Source organism: Balaenoptera physalus (assembly GCF_965194825.1).
Source record: "Balaenoptera physalus genome assembly, chromosome: 5".
Taxonomy (NCBI): Eukaryota; Metazoa; Chordata; class Mammalia; order Artiodactyla; family Balaenopteridae; genus Balaenoptera; species Balaenoptera physalus.
This window is the reverse complement of record NC_138884.1, coordinates 122825236-122851408: the sequence shown is the minus strand read 5'-3', so window position 1 is coordinate 122851408 and position 26173 is coordinate 122825236. Positions and strand designations below refer to the sequence as shown.

The 26173-nt window shown below is 37.6% G+C and overlaps 3 protein-coding genes across 17 annotated transcripts in view; 1 reads left to right on the top strand and 2 right to left on the bottom strand.

Moving 5' to 3' along the window:
- The window catches only part of ALPK1 (alpha kinase 1), a 125100-nt gene extending 122712 nt beyond the window's left edge, over positions 1-2388 (bottom strand). For all 7 annotated transcript variants that reach the window (XR_014263912.1, XR_014263913.1, XR_014263914.1 and 4 more), the window contains exon 1: positions 99-2388. The gene's annotated coding sequence lies outside the window, so the exon portion shown is untranslated. The remainder of the gene's footprint in view (positions 1-98) is intronic.
- A 1836-nt stretch (positions 2389-4224) lies between these two features.
- On the top strand, positions 4225-15749 carry TIFA (TRAF interacting protein with forkhead associated domain). The gene is made up of 3 exons (XM_082463052.1): positions 4225-9828; positions 10257-10490; positions 14534-15749. The coding sequence occupies exon 3, from the start codon at positions 14558-14560 to the stop codon at positions 15113-15115; it is 558 nt and encodes a 185-aa protein (XP_082319178.1). The 5' UTR covers positions 4225-9828; positions 10257-10490; positions 14534-14557; the 3' UTR covers positions 15116-15749.
- Positions 15750-15769: 20 nt separating this feature from the next.
- The window catches only part of AP1AR (adaptor related protein complex 1 associated regulatory protein), a 40293-nt gene continuing 29889 nt past the window's right edge, over positions 15770-26173 (bottom strand). For 8 of the 9 annotated variants that reach the window (XM_082462945.1, XM_082462946.1, XM_082462947.1 and 5 more), the window contains 2 exons: positions 25674-25802; positions 20972-22862 (listed from right to left, as the gene is read on the bottom strand). In XM_082462945.1, coding sequence (XP_082319071.1) covers positions 22597-22862; positions 25674-25802 — 395 coding nt within the window. In that variant the 3' untranslated portion in view covers positions 20972-22596. Of the gene's footprint in view, positions 17541-20971; positions 22863-25673; positions 25803-26173 lie in introns of those variants that run through there. The other variant, XM_082462949.1, reaches the window with a different exon arrangement.

The following is a 26173-nucleotide window of genomic DNA, read 5'->3' as shown; positions in this document are numbered from 1 at the left end:
AAACAGGGTCACAATTTAAGAAAATACTTCCTTAAAAACTATGTCATCTTTTATACCCACATCTACTGAGTTTTTGTCATTAAAAGGCTGATACTCACCTTTATCTCGAAGAAGAGGAAATACACTATAAAACTAGCAAATCTAACTCTGAAAAAAGTTTATTATAGCACAACCTCCCTGAAATATACTGTTTCTCATAAACGGCCTCCGTTTCAGGAAGTAAGAATTTGAAAGAAAACATAGCCTGTTATTGTCTCAGAGTTTGATTGTGTAATTCAACTCCGGGACTTTCAGCAGTTCTGCACCATAAGACACGCCCCTTTAGGAATTGCTTTAGTGAAAGGTATTCTGGGAGTTGTATTACTACAGAAAAGTTCTTCTTCTAAAGAAAGTACAAGAAAACTCCTTATTTGGACTAAGTCAGAATGGAGAGCCAGTCCCCTTGAGAGTCGAGGAAAGAGACGGTTAGTAAGAAACAATGAACATGACATTGTTTTTGATCTATTATCAAAAGAAATTCATGTTAAAGCTCCATTCGGTGCTCCATCTATTTTAGAATTAGTGTGCAGAATTGAGCTTATTGTCACAAGGACACCTATATTACCAAGGTTTTTGAATTGAAAAATGAAGTTGGGATTGACATGTATACACTGATGTGTATAAAATTGATAACTAATAAGAACCTGTTGTATAAAAAAATAAATAAAATTAAATTAAAAAATTAAAAAAGAAATGAAGTTGGAATTTATCTCATAGAAAATCTCATTGGGCTGATTGGTTTAACAGTGAGGACTGTCAACTCGTGTTATATAGGGGATATCGTCCTTCAATCTAAATCTGCGGCTCCAAATTTTGACAAAAAATATCAAAAGTACATGAAAAGGTTTTTAAATGTTTAACAACATTTTATTGGAAAAGTTGTTGACGTCAACAATATTTTAATTTCCTCAGTCCTTTCTGAGCCTGCTGGGTTAAAGAAGTGTCCTCTCCAGTGAAGGAGTAAGAGATTAGTAGTAATTTGATAAGTCTTAGTAAAGCCTTTTTGATATAGTTCCCCAAAATTGAGAAACTGAATGACGAATAAGTGGGTGACAAATCCTTCGGCAAGTTGGATGGTTTCCAACTCTGCTTCTCAACAAAATAGAAAAAGAAACTACTTAAGTATTCAGCTACTAAGTATTTTAAGTACTAAATAGTATTTAGACAACTTAAAAAATTTTTTTATGATAGATCACTATGTAATTCTTAATATATGACCTTAGAAGTTTAAATAACCACATGAATTGTATATTAAAACTCTTTCTATCTCCTTTTATTTATGTAAAGAGTTTCTCTTTTCTTTGTATGCATTTTTTTGTAGAATGCTGGTTTATTCTAGCTTTCAGTAACATTCATCCATGAACTAATTTTTAAAAACCTTATAAATCTCACTGAGAAATGCATTTTCCATAAAATCTTATTCTGTTTAATAGTTATTCATCAGAATATATCATTTATTTTTGTCTTTCTAATCTATTATGAATTCATAATCCTTGTAATGTATAACTCAGTATTTAAAAAATTAACACAAAGTCTACAGCCAGAGGAAATAAAAATGAAATTTAAAAATGTTTAATTTTAATATCCACATGTTTTTATTGTAAAGAAATATGATTTTTTTTTTTTTTTTTTTTTTGGCTGCTCGGCTTGCAGGATCTTAGTTCCCCCACCCAGGCCCTCAGCAGTGAAAGTGCGGAGTCCTAACCACTGAACCGCCAGGGAATTCCCAAGAAATATGATTAAAATAACTTTCAAGCACATAAACTACTAATATTAGGAGAAAATTCTATGGAGAAAGTGGAATGGAAATAAAAGTTAAAGGAGATGAATAATATAAACTTTCCAGTTGTTAAACTTGTACACATAGAAGAACTTGTACATGTGTTTTTAAATGGATGATGGGGTCATCAAATTACTAGCATATATAATTTCCATTGGGTACATCTAAAAGAGTTATTAAACATCTGACTTAGATCCTTTGCAGCTATTTAAAGTGATGATAAAAGATGAATATCAACTTAAAAGTGTGTGAGAGGGTTGTTTTTGTAAAATTCTGTTTGAGAGTAAATGAGCAAAAATGTTAGAAATTCAGTATTCTAGAGCCTAAAAGAGGGCATTGGATACTTGGGAATGGAAAGGGAGAAAAGGGTACTGATACTTTTATCATCCTTATTTGAGGGATGCAATGAGGCATTTATCTTCCCTACTATCTGGACAACAGTTGAATCTGTCTCCAATAGCGATTTCTAGTAGAATTCCCAGAGCCATGGAAACACAAAGATAGAATGTCTCATTTATGATCACAATGTTGAGCTTTAGAAAGATTTCAAAGATAAAAATTCTTTGAGATGGAAAACTAATAACATATCATTCATTTGTTCAAATAACATGTTTAGAGCATTTATATTGTGCCAAGTGTTACATTGGTGCCATGGATTCAGACTGACCACGTAAGAAATACTCTTAATGCAATCACAGCGACAGATAGATATATGGCTGGACAGGTGGATATATGGCTAGAAATTACCTGGAAAGATAGGAGTTAGCTCATAATATGTCATTCTGGAACTTTCTTCTCAGAATTAGTTGTCAGCACAATGATGAAAAGCATAAAGAAAGAACCAGAGATGGAGGATAAAAAGAGAACTTATTCCAGGTATGGCATTTTTCTGGGGAAATACTTTCTGTTTTATTTTATAAGAAAATGAAATTATTGTATTATAAATTAAATTATGTATATTGTCTAATCCCTCATTAGTAGTATAAAGTTGTTATTTGTTAGGATGCTAGTAATTCATTAGATTTTAAAAATTAGTGGAAAAGCACTGGAACTTCCCTGGTAGCGCAGTGGATAAGACTCTTTGCTCTCAATGCAGGGGGCGTGGGTTTGATCCCTGGTCAGGGAACTAGATCCCACGTGCATTCCGTAACTAAGAGTTTGCATGTCGCAACTAAGGGGCCCGCCTGCCACAACTAACACCCAGTGCAACCAAAAAAAAAAAAAAAAAAAAAATTAATGGAAAAGCACTAACAAATGAAATGTAAATATTTAAATATAATATTAAAGAGGAGGAGGTTTTGGGTTTTTATTTTCTTTTTTTACTAAAAATTACACTAATAAGGAGTACTATATGACAAAGTTTAGATTTAACAAGGCAAAATTAAGTTACTTGGTTTGGAGGATATGTGACAGGTAGAAATAATGCATCCCTCCCCCAAAACTGGCCCTTCTTTTCCTGCTTACATAGCTCTCGTAATAAGTGACTGGGGATTCCAGGATCAGGATCTACTGGAGACTCTCATAATCCACTGGGCTCCTCTAACCAAAAAACCTTATTACTGTTCTATTGTTGTCTAAAAATTACTGCAAATTTAGCAGCTTAAAACCGCACCCATTAAATGATCTGTTCTATGAACTAAATGTAAAATATTTATAAATGAAGATGCACTTTAAATGTCTATAAAATGATATTATAACTAGAGCATGGGCATTTTATAAGTATTTAGGAATTTAGAGGAAAAGTAATAAAGGTCCTTTGGTATACAAAAACAAAAAAAAAACAGCACCCATTTATTATTTCAAGGTCTCGTCAGTCAGAAATCTGGGCACGTTACAGCTGAGAACACTGCAGTTCTCGTGTGAGGCCTGGGGGGACTCCTTCAAGGCCCATTCAGGTTGTTGGCAGAATTCCATATATAGGACCAAGGTTGCCAATTTTCTTGGTAGCTGTTGGCTGGGGACCACTCTCAGCTCCTAGATGTCAACCACAGTTCCTTGCCGTGTGGTCTCTGTAGACAGTTCCTGACATGGATGTTTGCATCCAGGCCAGCAGGGGCATGTGTCTCTGACTTCCTGAAGGGCTGAGCCCTTTTAAGGATTCACATGTTTAGGTCCGGCCCAACCGGATAATCTCCCTTTGGATTCCAAGACAACTGATTAGAAACCTGGTCACAGGAAGATATCCTATCATATTCACGGATTCTGCCCACACTCAAGGCGAGGAGATTTTACAAAGTGTGTATACCAGGGGGTGGGAATCTTGGGGGCCGTCTTAGAATTCTGCCTCCCACACAAGTTCCCCATAACTGCCCAAGGAGGGGCCGGACAAACGGCCAGAGACAGCATGTCTCCTCCTCCCCCTCCACCCTCCAGGTGTCCTACCTCTGGGGGCTCCAATTTTCTCCTCACCATCTGATCACTCTCTTGAGAGCCTGAATTTTATTGCAGTTCTCCTCATGTGAAAAATATTGAGGCATCAAAGCATTAAGTGAGAACTTTCTCTCAGGAGACTTCTTTCATTTGGTTCTTCTTAAAAAAGCTTTTTTGTGTGTGCATGGAACCATATTGCTTGCAAATAAGACCAAAATCCAAACAGTTTGAAAAAGTGCACAATGAAAAATCTCTCCCACCTCCACATTCTGCCCTCTGTCTCCCAAATTCTTTTCCTCAGACTAACAGGTATTACAGTTCCATTTCTTGGATCTCTTTGTAGATAGTTCATGCATTTACAGAAATTTTTTTCCCCCCACAAATACAGCATTTTTGTTCTGCACTTTGGTTTTTTGCTTTAGTGATGCATCCATCAGATCTTTCCACATAGATCTAAGTTGTTTTAACTGCAGATGCTTGACCCCAAAATAGGGAGAAAGTGAAGTCCAGACTAGTTTCTCTTCATTCTCAATACTTTGGGCCTAACCCTGTCTCCCATTAGGGGATAATGGGAAAAGAGCTAAGTGAGTTATCTCAGTTGATTCTGAATGTTTTCACAGGTTGGCAGAGAGCATCAGCCCTGAGATAGGGCACTCCTGAACTGAGTCATTCTGAATCTGAACACCTTAGCTGGGCCGGGGAGAGTTAGATGCGTCTGTATCCAAGGTGCTTAGAGTGTACTGAGCAGACGGCGAGTATCATATAACCCAGTTGCCACCAGGCAACACAAAAAAGCAACACTTTCTAATTTTTTTCTATAGTGTGCAATTGTATTACCACAAATTAGCTTCTTCTATTTTTGATTTTTAAGTCAAATACAGTAGGCTTTCAGGTATATCAGCTTAATTACGGGCTAGTGAAAGTATCTAAAAAGAGTTTTTTAGATTGTTTCCATGGACAAATATTTTTGTAATTCCAAACATGGAAGTAACTGAATTAGAAATTATGTTGCAACCCATATCATGGAGGTGAGTGGTAGTGATAGAAGGGGAAACAGTTACTGAAGGGGACATCATCAATTGAATATGAGAGCTGAGACAAAATTTTACTTTATTGTTTAACATTAATACAATTTGGAAATTTCAAATTGTTCAAAGCTAGATAGAAATTTATTGGATTGTAGGCATTTTATGTTATTTCCAGATTAAATGATTCATCAATAATTCATATAGTAAATCCCTCTTTTTTTTTTTGTATCAACAATATAGATGCCTAGTGTTTCTTCTGTTTTGCTTTGATAAACAATTGTGGTCTGACTTTTGTGGTACCATTTCTCTGAAGGGTTCCTTTTAATCTCTCTAATTAGTAGCCTAGGAATACTTAAACCCTCCGGAAAGCATTTAGCTTACTCCATATAACCCCGGCAACACTCACAGCATTTGGCTGTTGTCAAGTGAAGCTAACCAAGCTTTAAAGCCATCCAAAGCCTTCCTTCATTAAACTCACAGGAAAGGAGTTTAACCACATTCTGTGTAATTTAAGAGATGTTGAAAGCTCATGAGCAGTTCTGAGTGCAAGAGAAAGTTCTTGAAACTTCAAAATCAAAGAACGGGTTTGTCAAAATGACACAACCGCATCGAAACCAAAACAAAAATTGTTTTGCTCCTTTCCGAAAAGGAAATCTGCAAATAAGAGGCCCTCAAAAGTGCTTTTCAGTAGGTATGTTCTCATCAGCACATGCGTGATGGTAGCACATGCTGGAATCCTTACATTTCTTCAGACTGATGTTACTTTGGCTGAAGTATTTTCACACAGGCTTTTAGTAATTCTCTTGCTTTCAGAGAAATCATAGGCTGAGATGAAGATATTTTATAAACCTCTTCCTGTAATATCTAGTAAACTTTCATCACATCAAGTCCTATTGTGTTCCTTTAACAGCAAAGACATTTTCATTATCAAAGAACGATGTTCATGTTTCTCTGTAAATGTTATTGTTACTCTAAACTTTGATCTTGAATAACAGTAAAAAAAGTAAAATCTGTAGTAGAACTGTAAAATAATCTCTTCTACTAAAAATGTTTCTAGTGGTTTTACACAAACAGAAACAGTAACAAAATAAAGCAATTATTACAGAGTATTTTGCCTAATTTACATATTAGTGATTTAAAATCTTTTTTTTTTAAATTGAAGTACAGTTGACTTAGTATATGAGTTTCAGGTGTACAACATAGTGATTCGATATTGTTATATTTTATGAAATGATCACCATGATAAGTCCAGTTACCATTTCTCACCGAAGTTATTACAATATTGTTGACGGTATTCCCCATCTTGTATGTTACATCTCTGTGACTTCTTTATTTTACAACTGCAAGTTTGTACCTCTTTATCCCCTTTCCCTATTTTGTCCACCTTCCCATACCTCTCCCCCCTGACAACTACCAGTATGGTTTCTGTATCTATGAGTCTGTTTCTGTTTTGTTTTGTTTGTTCACTTTTTTTTTTTAGATTCCACATATAAGTGAAATCATACAGTATTGATCTTTCTCTGTCTGACTTATTCCACGTAGCATAATGCCCTCTAGATCCATTCATGTTGTCATAAACGGCAAGATTTCATTCTTTTTATGGCTAATATAACATTGTATATATTTACCATATCTTCTTTATCCATTCATCTATCGGTGGACACTTAGGTTGTTTCTATATCTTGGTTATCGTAATAATGCTGCAATGAACATTGGGGTGCATATACCATTTCAAATTCGTGTTTTCATTTCCTTTGGCTCAATATCCCAGAATGGAATTGTTGAATCATATGGTAGTTTTATTTTTAATTTTTTGTGGACTCTCCATACTGTTTTCCATAGTGGCTGCACCAATTTACATTCCTACCAACAGTGCAGGAGGGTTTCCTTTTCTCCAAATTCTTGCCAATACTTACTTATTTGTTGTCTTTTTGATAATAGCCATTCTGACAGACGTGAGGTGGTATCTCATTGTAGTTTTGATTTGCATTTCCCTGATGATTAGTGATGCTGAGCATCTTTTCATGTGCCTGTTGGCCATCTGTATTGTCTTCTTTGGAAGAATGTCTATTCAGGTCTTCTACCCTTTCTTTAATGTTAGTTTTTTTGATGTTGTATGAGTTCTTTGTATATTTTGAATACAAACTCCTTATCGGATATATCATTTGCAAATATCTTCTCCCATTGAGTATGTTGCCTTTTTGTTTTGTGATGGTTTCCTTCACTGAGCGAAAGCTTTTTAGTTTGATGTACCTTCCTTTGTTTATTTTTGCTATTGTTGCCCTTGCCTGAGGAGACAGACACCCCCAAAATATTGCTAAGACCAACGTCAAAGAGTGCACTGCCTATGTTTTCTTCTAGGTTTCAGGTCTTACATTTAAGTCTTTAATCCATCCTGAGTTTATTTTTGTATATGGTGTAAGAAAGTGGTCTAGTTCTATTCTTTTGCATGTAGCTATCCAGTTTTCCCAACACAATTTATTGAAGAAACTGTCTTTCCCTCATTGTATATTCTTGCCTCCTTTGTCTAGATTAATTGACCATAGGTGTGTGGGTTTATTTCTGGACTCTATTCTGTTCCACTGATCTGTGTCTATTTTTGTGCCAGTACCTTACTGTTTTGATTATAAAGCTTTGTAGTATAGTTTGAAACCAGGAGCAGGTAGCCACCACCAACTGTCCCTTCAAACCTTTAAGGAACAGAAACTTTTCATATGTGCACTCTTGGCTGTTTCTCAACTTGCACAAGCCATTTTCGGTTCAAGGCCCATTGTTTTTAACCAGTTGTCAGAGGGTGAAAACCATTACTGAGATTAGATACTGATCTGGAATTGAAGGCTTATTCAAATTTCATTTTGGGTCATTTAGTAAATCAAATAAGTCATCTTAAAGGAAAGAGAAAAATGGAATAATGTTCAGCATCATGAATTTTAACAGTTGTTGCATTTTCTCTATTAGTGTTATCGATAACACCTACTTAAATAGTCCTTTGCAGTTTATAAAGCATTTTCACATCTCATTTAATTTTAAAGGTTAGAGATCAGAAACTCCAATTCCAGTAATACTATTTCATTGTGTGAGTTTATTGGTGTAGTCAAATTGCATGTCTTATCTTCCACCTACTCTAATGTTCTTTGACTGGAAAAAGATACTGTGACTCTGTCTTTCAGGGGAGAAACAGTAAGTGTTGATGATTAAAGAACAAAATTGCAGCCTTACAGGAATCTACCTCACTTATAGATGCACCGGTCCTTCCTCATGCTTATGGTTCTTGATTACATGTAACTTTGAGAGTTCAACACTTAACCCCTCCTCAGAACCTCTTTATCAAGTGGTGAAGCAGCAAGCATCACTGTTATTTTATTGCCAGTGAAACGGACCCCTAAACAAGCGCTCTCCTGAAGTCAAGGACAGAACCCAGACAAATGAGCGGCTTCTATCAGACATTTACCAGAGTTGGTGGGCGGTTTCCCAAGCCTTGAAGTAAGTAAGCCAGTATGACCTCGGTCACCAGAAGCTTTGTCCCCCCACTGCTGTTCTCAGCCCTATTTCTCTTCATACAGTCTCCTGTCTCCCTCTAGACACCTATTGTCTTTAGGCTCTCTCCACCGTTAGTTCATCCCAGATCTTCTCCCTGAGGCAGGAAAATCGTATCATCTTATTTACTCTAAGCTATAAAGGACTCCTGGGAGGTTGAGTGTTTCCTGTTGCACCAAGTACTAGCCCTTACTTTTGGAACCCGAGACCCTGTGTGTTGAGTGAGGACTGCCTTTAGGTACATGGGGAGAGAGGGAGCGCCTGGACGCTCGGGTGTAAGGTGAGGGCACCATGGGCACCGGGAGGCTGATCAGGAGCTCTGGAGCAAGTTCTGCCTCTTTCTCGCTCTGAAACTTAATCACTCTCTGGGCCTCAGTTGACTCATCTGTAAAGTGGACCTACTCTCCCGACTGTGAGAATTACGTAAGAATAACGTGCGCCCCGCACCTGGCTTGCTTGATGGTTAATTCAACTCCTCGCCTCTCCCCACGCCGGTCCCAGGCCAACACTCGCAGTGTGTGGGGGGAAGTCGCCTTTAATGTTGAAGTGATTCCGTCCCCTTTTCAAAATCCCGCTCGCAAGCCACACCCTCTTCGGAGGGGCCCTCGTTTGGGAGGTGGCGTCCTTGCCGGCTTACCTCGCACCCCACCCGACCTGGAGGCTGGGCTTTCTGGTCTGACAGGGCAGCGTCGGACACAGAGAAGGCGGGGGGCGGGGCGGGGCGGGGCTGGCAAGGGCCGGGCGGAGTCTGGGAACCTCCGCGCTTTCGGTCTTAAGAGCTCAGCACGCGGCCGGCCAGTGGAAGGAGTCGCCGTGCGCGCCGCCGCGTTTGAAAGCCGCAGCCCCCCGCGGCCCCGGCTGGGGTGCGTCTGCGTCCCTCTCTCCCAGCTCGGCCCTGTCCCTCCGCTTCGGCTCACACCTGCTCCCCCTGCTCGCACCCCAGACCGCAGTGGCGGCGGCGCGGCCGGCGGGCGGTGACCACCCCCCGATCCAGGGCCTCCGCCAGGTCGCGTCCATTAACCTCGTGCCGAGCCCGGAAAGCAAAGGGAAGTTCACGGACTCTGGGACCCCAAGGTACCTGTCTAGGGGCGGTCTGGGGTGTAAAGTGGGGACTGCGTCTTTTCTGTTTATCGCCTGGGGAGGTAAGCTTTGTCGAGGGGTCTTCTGGGGCGTTGCGTACGTAGAAAGTCATCTCCTGCTCCTTCCGCGGACTCGGCATCGGGCAGACGCTCGAGCGATTATTTACGGCGTGATCCCAGCTTTACAAACTATAGGAGTATTTATAAATGGAGCGAGGGAGCACTGAAAGGAAATATTGGAGATGGGTTTTCCTTGTACTTTCCTGTGCTTTGCAAAGTTTTTTTCCCCCTCTAATCAGTAAACAAAAAGGAATTCCATTTATGAAGCGGAGCTCACCGAGCGGTTGCATGTTGACCTGCCTTGCTTCAGCCTGTTTGGTTAGGAAAATAACATAATCCGTTGTTTCTTGGGACTTTCCCCAGCTTTCAGATTGAAAGGAGGAATTTCCCAGATTTTCTGGAGCGAGAATACACCCTGAGCCTCGCAGCGGAAGTCCGCAGCCACGGAGAACCGGACTCTGCAATGTTGGCTGGCTACCGGCCAGTCAGGCAGTGGGAGAAAGAAGATATCGTCTCTGGAAAAAACTGAGCTTTACTAAGGTTTTCCTCCTGTTGATTTTGGTTTTCACGACTCCTTTAGCAAGACCTGTTGCTTAAGTAAGTATTGATTCTGCTGAACAATAGCGTTCACGGATGTCTTCAAAGCCACACTACAGGGTGATGACCTGGTGAGGGGGGTCAGGATAGTTGTCTTTTGTTGTGCTTGCAAGTTTCTCTTCCCTTCCTATTAGCTCAGTGCCAGCAAAGTTATTGTAGTTCATTTGTTAACACAAATATTACTGTATGTCAGGCATCACTGCAGTGTTTTACAGCTTTTTGATGTCAGAGATCATGGTTTAAACCCGCTTTGATGATAATCTCCGACTCCATTTAGTTGCATAAAAATCAGATGGTTTGTGACTTTGTAAAGAAAATATTTGTTATATGTCTGAATAGATATTAGATGCACATGGTATAAAATTCCGTAAGTACAGAGTGTGCAGTGACAAGTCTCCTTTCCACCATCAATCCCAGTTTCCCTCTCTAGAGGTAACCACTGATACCACTATATAAGCTCATTGTTACTGTGTTTCTTTGATAACTTAGGCCAAACAGATTTGAAAAAGCTGCTTTTGAGCACCTGCACACTAGTGACTTTTTAAATAAAAAAATTCAACAATTTTATTATTTTAGTTTTTTTGTTAGTTTCTGTCTTTTCTGTTTTTCTACTGACCACTCTGAAATGTCAGAGATTCAGGTCACTTTGTAGAGGGAACTTGCAGCTCTGCAAACTAATGAATAGGTTAGTTTCTGAGTTCCTTGAGGTCAGATACCATGGTTTACTCAACTTTGGAGCTCCCTAACAACCTGCCGTAATTACTAGTGACCTGCCAACATCCATACACCCAGGCTTAAGGATAACCGATACTCGAAGTAACCTGGTGCTTCACAGCCTCTTCCTCTTATGAGGAGCCAGTAACGGTGTGTTTGCCTCCCCAACACTAGCTTCTAGGTTGGTGTCCTGCTAGTTCTTACAGACACCTCCGTGGCCCTCTTATCTACTGGTTAGCTGCTACAGTTTGTGAAGTAACTGGTATTTGGGAGTAATGTTTGTAGTGGGCAGGAGAGAGGGTGCATTTCCGTTGTGTGAATCCTGCCTTTGACACTGTCTTTGTGACCTGGGCTACTTAGATAAACCCTCTGAGACTTAGCTCCCTCATCTGTGAAGCGGTGATTCATAGGGTTAGTTTGAAAATTAAGTAAGACAGTACGTATAAAGGGCTAGCCCTGTGCCTGGCACATGAAAGGCATACAGTAAGTAGCAGCCCTTGTTACTGTCAGGCTTTGTCATCGTTTCATATATTCATAAGATAGGTGAGTGCATGTGTCAGGGTACCTTATGGCTCAGTAACACCTTACAAGAAGGGTTAATTTTTGCTTATATTATGAGTCTCTATGGCTCTGTCTTTGGCCCTTCCCTCTGGGACCCCACGCTGAGCTGCTACTTTTGTGGACCACCGATGTGGCATATGGAAAGAGGAGAGGCAGGTCTATCTACACAGTGGTTTTTAAAACCTGTGCTTGGAAATAAGCTTCATGTTACTTCCATTCACATTTCATTGATATGGTTGTCACTGGAATGGGAAGTATCATCTTTCTAAAGGGGCAGAACCAGTAGAGATAGGCCTGGTAGTGAGGGGCAGCAAATACTTGATAGTAACACGGGTTACAATTGTGAACCCAGAAGTTCATCCAAAGCTGAGAATTGAGTCACCCCAAGACACTTATGGCCACTGATTTACAAGCCAGAATGCCAAATTTTTCCTTTAATATATCTGCCCTGGGTACTCGGCATAAGAGCCTGTACTGGGCAAAATTTTCTTGATGGTGGATTTTCTCAAAAGACTGAATTAATTCTAAGCTACTAGGTTATATAAAAACACAAAAACACAAATTTGGGTGTTACCAAAAGACTGTATCCAGAATATACCATGTTTTAAAATCCAGGTCTCCTTTTGGAACTGTTATTGTCCAAAGTCCAAGAGTGAATTAGAGTGATGGCAGTGTATCCTAGACAAGGCGGAAATCATGACAGATTCTTGCTCTTTCTTTTTAGGCTTTTTACTTGTTATCAGCTAATGGTTTTCTTGTCAACCACTAATTGCATCATCTCATGATTTATTATATTTATTCTCTTTTAAGCTGTCTGCTTCTTGAATAACGACTTTATTATTGTAATTAAAGTATTTTCAAATCATGGTGATTAACCAGTTCTACCCACTGTGTGTTAATTCTTGCTGCCTTTGGTTTCATAGTAATTTTTACCACCCTTGACCCAAGATTCTGAGCATTCCTTTCTCTTTTTCTGCTTATAGCTGGACATTTGTTGCTTGGGTAAGGCAATATGGTAAAATAATGTCCAAAAAGAACCTATTATGAAAGTAAATTTAAAACTAAAAATACGTTTCTAAATCAATAAAGAAATTTTGCTTAGTTATTTGTTAAGTAATTGAATAAATTGAGTTTGATTTTTTGCAACACAACTTTGCAAAACAGAAGATTGTATTTTAAAAGTAAAGAGCAGCATGGAAAGAAAAGGAAAACATTGTTTTTTTCTTTTTAACCAGCATAATTTTGATACCAATATCTAATATAGATGGCAAACAAAAGCCAATAAAACTACAAATCAACTTTGCTTAAGGCTATTGCTCCCCAAACCCCACTGTAAATACTGTATAGTATTTAAGGAATGCAGGGAGCATTCTGCATCACTCTATCTACTGGTATAATTTACTACCACACTAGATTAAAGGAATTCTATGCAGCTGTTTAAGATTGAGGTATATTTATATGAATAGATATGGAAAAAAATCACCCATTTGTGTTAATTGAAAAATACAAGGTCTAGAACTAAATACAGTATGTTCCTATTTGTGTAAGAAATTTTTTTCTCTCTGTAGAAATGTGTTATGTGTCTTTGAGTGCACACAGAGTTTTGCTTGGGGTGTAAAGAAGACTTCTGTAAGGATAAAAGCAACGTTTACAGTGGTTGACTCTAGAAGAATAAAAAAAGGATTAGGGTGGAGGGAAGATACTTAAAAAAAATCCTTTTTAAGTGTTTGAATTTTTAAATCACGTGCATGTAATTCTTTTTAAATAAATTGGTTTTAAAATGGCAGTTTTGGGTCAAAATAACCTCTCATAGATTTTAATAACTAATTCTTCTGTTTTACTGCTTAAACTACTCCACTGGTTATTAAAGGTACATATAGTGAGTTGGAGGTGGAGGGCTCCACGGGGCCATGCACTCTAGAGGGATGGGTTAACAGCAGTTAGATGGAGCTGCTTGTGGCTAATGACAGTTTGTCCAGTCATTAGGAACCATTGACAAAAATAAATAATTCCAGTAGAAGTACAGACTATGATATTTAGAACTACCTCAAGGAGATTTTTTTTTTAAATAAAAAGTGTGTAATGTCTAAATTAAAAAATTATAGAAAAAAGTAAACTTTTAAAGCATTTACTATTTTTAACCCTTTACCTACTAGAAATCTAAATCAGGATATAAAGGACAAATGTTGCAGTTATTTGTATATAACTTTTACATGTCTTTAATCAGGATAATACATAATACCTCAAAAGTCACAGAAGCCCATACCTGAGTGTGGTAGTTATTCATCCTGTTCCACCCAAAACAATACAAAATTCATAATACATTAAGTTTTAATTCAGTTAATAAACTGTAGGTTTTCTTCATGTGTATATCCTTGTTTCTTTATTCCTGATTTTCTGTTTAAAGTACAGCTGTCATGTTTGGTCTGGGATCAAGTCACTCTATTTAAATGAAAAAGGAATGGAAGTTTCTTTATGCTCCCCCCAAATTACTTTTATCAATAGTCATTCCTTGTTAATGTCCAGATTATATGTATGGTCTTACTGTCAAACTAGAAATGAAAAATAGAGAGGAAAAAGTAATGCACCAGTTCATATGGGTTTGGTACAAGATTTCACATATCTACTCATTAACTGAAAGTATCCTGCCTATGTATTGTTTTCTTAAAGTCTAAATAAATCAGAAGATTTTCATCAAAATATTAGAATCAAAGATCTCAATGCCTGATGTATGGGAGTGAACTAACGTGCTGACTTGATTGTTGCAGGCGGGTCAGATTCTGGTGTACATCATGTCCAATTTCGAAGATGCTGACACAGAAGAGACAGTAACTTGTCTCCAGATGACTGTTTACCATCCTGGCCACCAGCAAAATGGAATATTCCAATCAATAAGGTTTTTTAACCGACAAAAACTCCCCTCCAGCGAAGTGGTGAAATTTGGCCGAAATTCCAACACCTGTCATTATACCTTTCAGGACAAACAGGCTTCCCGAGTTCAGTTTTCTTTGCAGCTATTTAAAAAGTTTGATAGCTCAGTTCTCTCTTTTGAAATTAAAAATATGAGTAAGAAGACCAATCTGATTGTGGACAACACGGAGCTGGGCTACCTAAATAAAATGGACCTGCCACACAAATGCCTGGTTAGGTTTGGGGACTATCAGTTCCTGATGGAGAAGGAAGATGGAGAGTCATTAGAAGTTTTTGAGATTCAATTTTCTTTGTCTACAAGACCACTCTTGCAAGAAAACAACTGGCTACCACAGAAGCCCATACCTGAGTGTGGCAGATATTCATCCTGTTCCACCCAAAACAATTCTCCTATAGAAATGGGTGAAAATGAATGGTAAACGCAGAGGGCTAAGAGAATCATGAAGGATGAAGAACTCTGTAGACACTTTATAGACATTCCACTTAGTAAGAGTTTCTTAGTGTAGTATATTACTGTCATCTATTACTTTGTCAAATTTGAGATCTGGTGTTATCATTTGAAGTCTGTAACTTGTGTTAGTCATTGATTTAGTCACCTGTTGCATTGCTGGATGTGTGAAGAATTACTGTAAGTGTATATCTGTGAGCATTAATGTACAAATAGTATCCTTTGTGATGACGGAATAGTGTTCTCAAAATACGGTTATGTTACTTTTTTTTAATGCCTGATTTTGGTCCTGTGTTTTATATTGTTTCGTTTTGGTTTGGTCATATTATTTCACAGTAGTCATTTGTTTTCAAGGTCAGTGCTACAAACAAGTTATTATGGGTGTTGTAGCCTGTTGGTACTTGTAGTACCAGAGTATTGGAACAGAGCATAATGTTTTTTAGTGTGTCATTGTGGTTTTAATATGGGAAGACTTATTTAAGCAATAATACCTTGATTTTCTGTTTTTTTCTCTATAGATTTACTTATACTGTTTATTCCCAAGAATACCGTTTTCCTTGTCTGTATTCAGTATCTAAAACCAATGTTTTAAACATTTTAACGAACCACTGTGTTAAGTTTAGAATTCTTTTTCTTTTCCCTTTTTTTTTTGGCTGCACCACATGGCTTGTGGGATCTTAGTTCCCCGACCAGGGATTGAACCCCGGCCCCTGGCAGTGGAAGCGCCGACTCCTAACCACTGGACTGCCAGGGATTCCCAATTTTTCATTTGTCTTACCAAATTTTAAATAGTTTTTTATGTACTACAGTTTTAAATTCCATGAATTCAAAATTTTAACAGCATCCGTGTACATAATAAGGTCAAAGTTTAATTCTCTAACCATTTTCTTTGAAACTCTTTCTGAAGAAAGGGAGGAACTGTTTTTAGACTGCTGCAAGGGAGGACTGCAGTAGGCCACAGGCAGAGGCTGTGGCTGGGGACTCAGACACATCCAGCTGTGCCCCTCAATGCATATTGGCTCCATTATTTGTTCCACACCCCACATGGAGGCACGTGGCCACCAGTAGCTCCCAAGTGCTGTATGTTACTGATCACCCACCCAAAGAGAACCTTATCTCCCAATTCCAGTCCAAGAGAATGGTCAGCTTGGGTCAGGTGCCCCCCCATCTGCCAATGAACTTGCCTCAGGTCACGTTAAATGATGGCTGCTCCAGTCAGTGACCATGTGGATGAGAAAAGCATTTTCTCAGAAAGTGGCCACAGTGGGGTGTGGGTGAGGGCAAACAGAAATGTTGGTGTTTGATACGAGGCACTGCAGGTAAGTTGTGAGACTCGCAGTTCACCTCTTAAGGACTCACTTGTCCCAGGAAACTGATTTTTCTTGGGCTCTTTCAGTAAACGGGTGTATTAATTGGTGCCAGTGTTACAGTCATAGGCAGTCTCTTCTTGAACCTGCAACTTTATGACAAGGGGGTGCTTTCCAATGGTGAAATCTCATATGCTATGTGATTATATAACCATATTCTAGAAGATTCTGTCTCTACTATCTACTGCATTGACTGACTTGAAGAAGCATTACTTTTAGGCTCTAACATGAGTGTAGTATTAGTTTTAATATGCCTTGTGGAAAAATTAGCTATAATCTTTACTACCAGGAGATAACTGTTGTTCACACATTTCGTGTATATATATTTGGTAGCTGATTCCATGTTATCTCATGGCCCTTTTAACATTTTCAGTTCTCTAACACTTATTTAATTCCTTACAGTAATTGTTATCTGTTAACAGGGTTACTATTTTACTTTCTGGAGCCTGATTGAAACAATTAGATCTTCCATTTCAGGTGATGACGGAGGATGAGCACTTGGAAAATTGTGATTGGAATTTACTGGGCTTCTAGTTGGTATGAGTTGTACCCAAGTCCAATCACTCATCATTCTACTATTCAGCCTACATGAAAATATTTATTTGGCCAGGTATCTCTCTAAGCGATGCATTTAGGGCAGGGACACTGGTGAAAAAAATAGGAAAGCAGTGGTTTTAGCGCTGATGCTGGTTTCAACATTTTGTTGCTGGTGGAAGGCCACTGAAGGACTAGAGACGAGTCAGGTTGGCATTGCTTACTAGCATCTTCATAGAAGAGATCATCGTGAGATGCAGGGGAACACAATGGCTTTCTTAATACTGTTAGTGGAATCATTTCTCAAAAACCCAAATCAAGGTAGTAATATTTTAAAACAGGAGACTTCTGAGGATAGACAGTCAAAATAAGATGTGACATGGGAATTCCCTGGCGATCCTGTGGTTAGGACTCCGCGCTTTCACTGCCGAGGGCGCAGGTTCAACCCCTGGTCTGGGAAGTAAGATCCCCACAAGTTGCACAGCACTCCAATTACTGGAAAAAAAAAATAAAAGCAGGGCTTCCCTGGTGGCGCAGTGGTTGAGAATCTGCCTGCTAATGCAGGAGACATGGGTTCGAGCCCTGGTATGGGAAGATCCCACATGCCGCGGAGCGGCTGGGCCCGTGAGCCACAACTACTGAGCCTGTGCGTCTGGAGCCTGTGCTCCGCAACAAGAGAGGCCGCGATAGTGAGAGGCCCGCGCACCGCGATGAAGAGTGGCCCCCGCTCGCCGCAACTGGAGAAAGCCCTCGCACAGAAACGAAGACCCAACACAGCCAAAAATAAATAAATAAAATTTAAAAAAAAAAAAAAAAAGCAAAAATTAAAAAAAAAAAAAAGTTGTTTAAAAAAATAAAAATAAAAAAAAAAATAAAAGCAGGCATAATTCCTGGTTATACCATTTAAAAAGTTCTAGCATCTTAAAACACTCACACAACTCCATATACCCTCCAGTTACCCCATTTCTCTGCTCTGACCGCAACTTTTCAAATAAATTATCTACACTGGCCATTCTTTATTCTTCACCCCCTACAAGATACTTCTCAGTTTCCATCCCTTCATTTGAAAAAATGGAACATGCAATATTCATGTTCCCAAGCCCAGCTGATGGACCTGCCCTTTCTCTCAGTGCCCAAGTAGCATTTGATATCATTGACTCCTCTCTTTCTGGCTCTGGTGACACCACATTTCTTTGGTTCCTCGAATTCCTCCCCTATCTGCTTCTTTTGGCCTGTTCTCTACCCCTGACTTCTGAAGGGCAACACTTAATTGGGCTTCTCTGCCTGTCTGCTTCCTCAGGGGGATCTCAGCTGGAATAATTACTTACATTACTATTTACCTACTACTGACTCCTAAACTTGTACCTATTCTTCTCTGAGCTGTAGACATATGTCCCATCACCTACTTGGCAGACATCTTCATTCAGGTTTTTTTAAAAATAAATACCTCAAATTTAACTTTCCAAAACAGAGCTCTTAATTTCCTCCAATTTCCCAAACCTGTTCCTCCCACTACATTTATTAAGTCAGAAACCAAGAAGTTATCATCAAGAGTAGCCGTAGCTGTTAGTTTGGCTGTCATACTTCCATAGATTTGGCCAATAGAAAGGCAATGCACCTGAATAGATTTAGAAAGTTTATTACTTACACAGACAGCAAAAGCAGGACCAGTGAGGAGTCAGTGTCCCACATCCCTGGTCGCTAGGGATATCCGGAGCTAACACTGAACCGGGGGGGCCAGATGACAGATGCCTTAAGTGGAGGGTAGCTCTGTTATTGAGAAGCCAACTCTAAACTCCAACCAAGCAGTCTTATTAGCCTACATCTGTACCTGAATGTGGGTGAGGTGGAAATCCCATGCCTCACTGGAACCAGGAAGTGGGATGAGAAATTGCCTCACGGCAGCCTTCTGCAAGTTAGGGAGGCAGATGATAAATGGCCTTGCGATGGCTCCTCTAAGACTGCCTGTCTTACCATGTTCCAGGAAGGATCGTAGGGGTTTCTGTCAAGACTTGGGTCAGACTATAGTTGAGTGTTGGCTATGCAGATATGCAAAGTGAGCAAGGTCGCCATGCTGAATGCATTACCCTACAGTTATGGGCAGAGGATCTGAAGACGTTTTTCCAAGGAAGACATACAGATGGCTAACAGGCCATAAAAGGATGCTCAACATTAATCATTAGGGAAATGCAAATCAAAACCACAATGAGGTATCACCTCACATCTGTCAGGATGGCTATTATCGAAAAGACAGCAAATAACAAGTGTTGGCAAGGATGTATAGAAAAGGGAACCCTTGTGCACTGTTGGTAGAAATGTAAATTGGTGCAGCCACTATGGAAAACAGTATGGAGATCCCTCAAAAAATTAAAAATAGAACTACCATATGATTCAGCAGTTCCACTCCTGGATATTTATCTGAAGAAAACAAAAACACTAATTAGAAAAGATATATACACCCCAATGCTCATTGCAGCATTACTTACAATAGCAGAGATATGAAAGCACCCAAAGTGCCCATCAATAGATAAGTGGATAAAGAAGACATGGTGTGTGTGTGTGTGTGTGTGTGTGTGTGTGACTATTACTCAGCCATAAAAAAAAAATGAAATCCTGCCATTTGCGACAACACGGGTGGACCTACAGGGTATAATGCTAAGTGAAATAAGTTAGAGAAAGACAAATACTGTATGATTTCACTTATATGTGGAATCTAAAAAACAAATGATCAAACATAACAAAAAAGAAACAGAGTTAGAGACAGAGAACAAGTGGTTCCCAAAGGGGAGGCGGGTAAGGAGAGGAAAGAAATAGGTGAGAGATTAAGTGGTAAAAACTTCCAGTTGCAAAATAAATGAGTAATGGGTATGAAATGTACAGTGTGGGGAATATAGTCAATAACTATGTAATAATATCTTTGTATGGTGACAGATAGTAACTAGATTTATCGTGGTGATCATTTTGAAATGTATAGAAATACCAAATCACTATGTTGTGTAACAGGAACTAACATAGTGTTGTAGGTCAATTATACTTCAAAAACAGACAAACAAACAAATAGAAAAAGAGATCAGATGTGTAGTTACCAGAGGTGGAGGGTAGGGGGAGAGGGAATTTGGAGGAAGGCAGTCAAAAGGTACAAACTTTCAGTTATAAGATAAATAAGTACTAGGGATGTAATGTACAACAAGATAAATATAATTAATACTGCTGTATGTTATATATGAAAGTTAAGAGAGTAAATCCCAAGAGTTCTCATCACAAGAAAAACAAATTTTTTCCTGTTTCTTTAATTTTGTATCTATGAGATGATAGATGTTTACTAAATTTATTGTGATAATCATTTCATGATGTATGTAAGTCAAATCATTATGCTGTATACCTTAAATTTATACAGTGCTGTGTCAATTATATCTCAATAAAACTGAAAAAAAGTCTTGCTGGTCTACCTCTAAAGGTAATCTGTTCTGCATTCCTATAGCAATTATCAATCCAAGCCACACCATGTCCCACTGGGAGTACCATACATATATCCACTTGTGCCCTCCTGCAGCATATTCTCTACATAGCAGCTAGAGGAATTTTCCGAAAATGCAAATCTGATCACTGTACACTCTGGCTTACAAAAAGTTAGTGGCTTCCTATTCTACATCAAATAAAATTCACTCTCCCTAACATCCTACCAGATACAGTAGATTCTCCAATATTTGCTGAATAAATGTTATTTCTAGTGTTTTTTATAAACATATAAAGCAGGAAAACTGATATCCTTTTCTTAGCAGTTCAAACACATTTTCAAGTTTAGTTCCATCCTGCTTTACCAATTCATTCCTTTTTGTCTTCATAGCAGATTTAATAAAATAATTACAAGTCAGGAGTCAAAACTGTTCCATGTTTATGGAGTAAAACTAGTAATAATCAAATAATTTATTATTTTTAAATGTAAAAATGTGTTTATTCACAATCTTTGAGAAGTTACCATTCCTTCAAAAAATTCTTTATGAACAAAATGCCAAGAAAAATTACAATAGTAGCTTATGCCAAACCAAAAATATACATCTGATGTATACAAACTTTAAAAAGCATAACACAGGCAACGTGAATATAGATTATCTTTAAAATAGTTCCAATGACATAGCTACAACTTAAATTATGTTGAGACATAAATAACAGCATTACCTAATATATTTACATATTTAAAGTGTCATATTTATTTCTATGAGATAAAAAAGGGTGACAAAACTATAGATGTCATTGCCCAGCAGTTCAAATATTGAAAGGGCCACATGATATTTTTAAAGTATAGCAAGAACTTTAAGTTACTATTTATATCTGGACCTTCCTATATTTTCGAGAACATGCACTGTCATTGTTGCAAGAAAAAGAAAAACACTAAGGAAAAATTGAAAAACAGTTTGCTTACTAAAGTCATATTCAATCCTCAGCAAAATCAAGACAAGCAATCAGGGAGTGTCTTATATCCTTGGCCTTTTAAATTGATACGTAAACTTTACAGAAAAGAAAAGTTAACTGTATATCGTAAAATTCAGTTATATATATTGATTTACTTAGTTCCATCCCATTAAAGCACCTTGTATTACAAGGCAAAGGAAAGCTTAATAAAATCAATGGATTCTTTCATACCAGAAAGGATTTTATTTACTTTGAAATACCCATATTACCTTTTTCAGGTTTTCCTTTCTTAATAAATCACGCACAGAGAATATGTTCTGTGTAAAATCTTTCAAGACCATTCATTGGAAATATAGAATTTAAAAAAATGACAGTTAGAAATTTACTGTATCAATTGAAGTCAATGTTCATTTATAGTGGCACAGAAAAGGAAGTGAAAAACCTAAGTATATATATTTTCTTAAATATCTTTTGATTACTCACTTTAAGTGTCCAAACTCTGAAAGATTATTTTAACATATCATATACTTTGTTCAGATTGAGTCAACATTATAGTAGGATATGCAACAAGTGTAGAAAGAAACTGATACTTCGGCCTTTCTTTCGGGTCATCTACTCAAATTAATTGTGCTTACTATCACATAATAAAATTTAAGTAAGTCATAGGAATAAATAATGCTGGAAAAGGGAACACTATTCTGAATCTGAATCTGGCAGTCCCTCCTCATGCTCCCTTCACATCTGCTGAGAATTAACACAAAATGCCTTAATATTTTCGTAGTTAGCTACTGAAACAGAGTTAAGAAAGCATTCAAGGTGAAATTAATAAAACTATTTTAAAAGCTGAAAATCTACAAACAGTAAACAGGATTGCTATGAAGAAAAGAGTTAAAGAAATTTAATTAATAACATGACAGAACCATTAAATTGTTTTTGAAAAGCAGAAGGCAGATGATGAAATTGCACTTAATTCTGAAGCAATTCAGATATAACCTATCATTCCTATTCCTTTCTAATAAGCATTTATAACATGTTTCTTACTTCCCCTCTTACAAAAGGCTCAGCACAACCATTTATACATTCTAGTTGGTTTTAAACATTTGGTCATAACTGATAAACAAGATCACATAATCTTTCCCTATCGTTTTTGTTGATCCACATCATATTGCTTTAGGCCAGAATCAGACAGTTCTAATACAGGATTTACAAATCCAGAATACTCGGAATTGCCATTATCATCCATTTCGGCACTAACAAAATCATTCTCCCACTCCAGCCCGTTGGAATCATCAGAGGCTGATGTAGGATTACTTCCAGTCTTCTTGCTGCTATACTTAAGTGCTGCCTGGAGAATGTCTTCCTCTGTTTTGGAACGTTCTCTCATTGGAAGCATTCGATTCATTCCTATTATATGGGCAGGGTTATTAGAAATCTCAGTAAAGATTTAAAGAGCTATATTAAAAGACTTAAACTATCAGACTTGATTTGTGAATTAACTTAAAAAGCCAGTCATACGGAAGCTTTTCTTAAGGGAAATGTTAGGGTATAATCCTACAGTGAACATTAATACTCAACAAAGGACAGTTTTGATGCAACACTGGTAATCTAGTAAGATGAAATTTCTGAAGAGCCATAAGTTAAGCAGAATGCATGGAGGATTTCAATTGCTGTTAGTCTTATATGGCCAAATTAGTGTGTCTGCAAAACTTCTTTCCTACCTAGATGACAATTTCATTTCTCAGAGATAATAATAACTCTAATGATAATGATAACAATATACACATTTCCAGCACTTACTAGGTTCCAGGTAACGTTGTTTGCACTTGACATATATTAACTGATTTGATCCTCAACAACTCTATGAAGTTACGTACAGTACTATCATTATCCCCCATTCTGTAGCTGAGGAAACTAGGGCAGAAAGAGGAAAGTGATTTGCCCAAGGTCACACAGCAATAGAAGTGGTGGGGCAAGAAACAGATTTCATGCAGTTTGGCTTCAAAGTCTGTGCTCTTTTGCTAGTCTGACTCTAGTATAACAAAGTAGAGACATTTCTAGGGGAAACTGTTCTAGATCTAATTCTGAACAGAAAGAGATTGATCAGTAAAGTGAGTGTCAAAAATCGTGGAAGAAAAAAACATCATTTTGGCAGAAGGAAGAGAGGGAGGACAGAAAAGAAATTTGAACTTGCGAGTGCAGAATCAACACTGCTAATAGAATTAAAATCTAGGAAAAGAGATTATAAGAGAATATCTCTAGACACACCCAATAATTTTGTTTTCTGAGCTTAAAGAATCAGATCCTACAATAATAAAACAACATTTAAATCTAGGGACTTCCCTGGTGGTCCAGTGGTTAAGACTCCACGCTCTCAATGTAGGGGGCTGGGGTTCGATCCCTGGTCAGGGAACTAGATCTCGCATGTTGCAACTAAAGATCCCACATACCGCAACTAAGACCCGGTGCAGCCAAATAAATACATTAAAAAAAAAAAAAATCTATCACTATTGTCTGTCACTCCCCCAAAATCGCACACTCAACCTAGCAAACTAAATCATCCTTATAGACACAATAAAAATATGAGCTGGAGACTAATATAAGTTTGTGGATTTGTATTTAATTGAATAATATGTCTAAAGGAAGCTGGATTAGACATCATCAGGTTTCTACAGGGGTTCTGTCCTCTACCTAGTGTAGTTGAATAATTCTGTTATAATAACTTGAATAACAAACTTGAAAGTCATGTTATCTAAAAATTTGATTAGCATACAGTGAGGATGACAAATCAGGAATTAAAAGACCTGAAAGGCTTTAGATCAAATTGAACAAGATGCTAAAATAAAAATAAATTTAAAATCTAGATTGGGATCTAAATACACAATAACAAAAGTATAGGGTTGGGGAAACAGTGTTTAGCTGAGAAGACTTAAGTAAATTAATGCAATCTTTGCTAAAGTTATTCAGTTTCTTTATTGATAAAACAAATGGCTCAACTAGAGGATATCTAAGGTCTATTCCATCTCATAATTCTATGAAATATTTAATATTTAATATTAAAAAAAATTAAAGTTAAAGTTCCATATTCTGTAACTGATTCTTCCTTTTGGGATTACCTATTCCTTAAAATGAAAATAAAGACTTGGGCCTTATTCAGTGAAATAGCTGAATATTTTTTAAAAAATTAAAAAAAAAAAAGTCCACATTTAGCAATAATTTTGAGTACCTGCTATGTGCCACACTATGTTCTGGGTGTTTTATATAAATTTTATTTAATCCTCCTAACATTCATGATTTAATTTGTTCAAATATTTATTGACTGTCTATTATGAGCCAAGCTTTTTTAGACCATCAGTATATAATAGTGAATTATCATTCTTGAAAGTAGGTTTATAATTCCCTTTTTATGATGAACTAACTGCAGTTTAGAAAGATTAAGAAACCTATCTAAAGTACTACAGCTAGGAAGACATACCAGGTAAAATTCAAACTCACGTCTGTGTTATGGCTTTTGTACTACCAACAGAACTAACAAATTGCTTATTTATTATGAACCAAAAGTTAATTAAATTTTGGCTTTAGGTTGCTCACAAGCGGGCAGCAATTCCTACAGAGTAAAATGGGCTGGATTACAAAAACCTTAAAATGAGAAACAACATTTATTTTCTAAATCTCAAGAAACACTAAGAACTAAGCAACTTTCAGACTTCCCTGGTGGCACAGTGGTTAAGAATCCACCTGTCAACGCAGGGGACACGGGTTTGATCCCTGGTCCGGGAAGATCCCACGTGCCGCCGAGCAACTAAGCCCGTGCGCCACAACTACTGAGACTGTGCCCTAGAGCCCGTGTGCCACAGCTATTGAAGCCCACACACCTAGAGCCCATGCTCCGCAACAAGAAAAGCCGTTGCAATAAGAAGCCCATGTACCGCAACGAAGAGTAGCCCCCGCTCGCCGCAACTAGAGAAAAACCCATGCGCAGCGACAAAGACCAATGCAGCCAAAAATAAAAACAATTAAAAAAAAAAAGAATTAAGAAACTTTCTAAACAATTTACAACAAATGATAATCACTAATAATATAAGAGTCTAAGAAATTTTTACACTGATTTTTCAAGGCCTTGCATTCATTTCAGTGTAAATAAAGTAAAATATAAAGTAGATTTCTATAAATTAACACAAATAAAAATATTCAGGTAAAATTGTAAATATAAAATACCTTCTTCATCTTCCCATTCTAGATCTAAAGATGTGCTGTCATCATTTCCACTAGTCGACTTAGTTTTGGTCATTAAATCACAACTGCTTTCTGTATTTGGTGTCAAAACTGTGGCATCTGATGAGAGTCCTACAATATACACCAAATACAATTAGATGTGGTGAGCTATACTCTTTTACTACAACCATTTATTTTGCAATAATTATCTCTCTTCAAATCATAACATCATAAAAAACAATTATTGAAATCATTACATTGGTAAGTTTCTGTTAGAAATAGTATAAAGGGCTTTTCCCGCTTTCTTTTTACTTTTTTTTTTGCCATATAGCACAGTACACATGCAAATTTAAATGAATTATAAATTTTTCAAATATGATGAACTCTAGGCAGTATTTTTAATAGTCAATTACAAAAGGGGCAAAAAAAAATGAAAAAATAAAAATGATAAATGAAAAGCAGCCTATATTTTCAAAAGGAACCACTACTATGCTTCCGTATCT

Coding starts and splice junctions, on each gene's coding strand:
- TIFA (XM_082463052.1), top strand. CDS start 14,558: ATGTCCAATTTCGAAGATGCTGACACAGAAGAGACAGTAACTTGTCTC.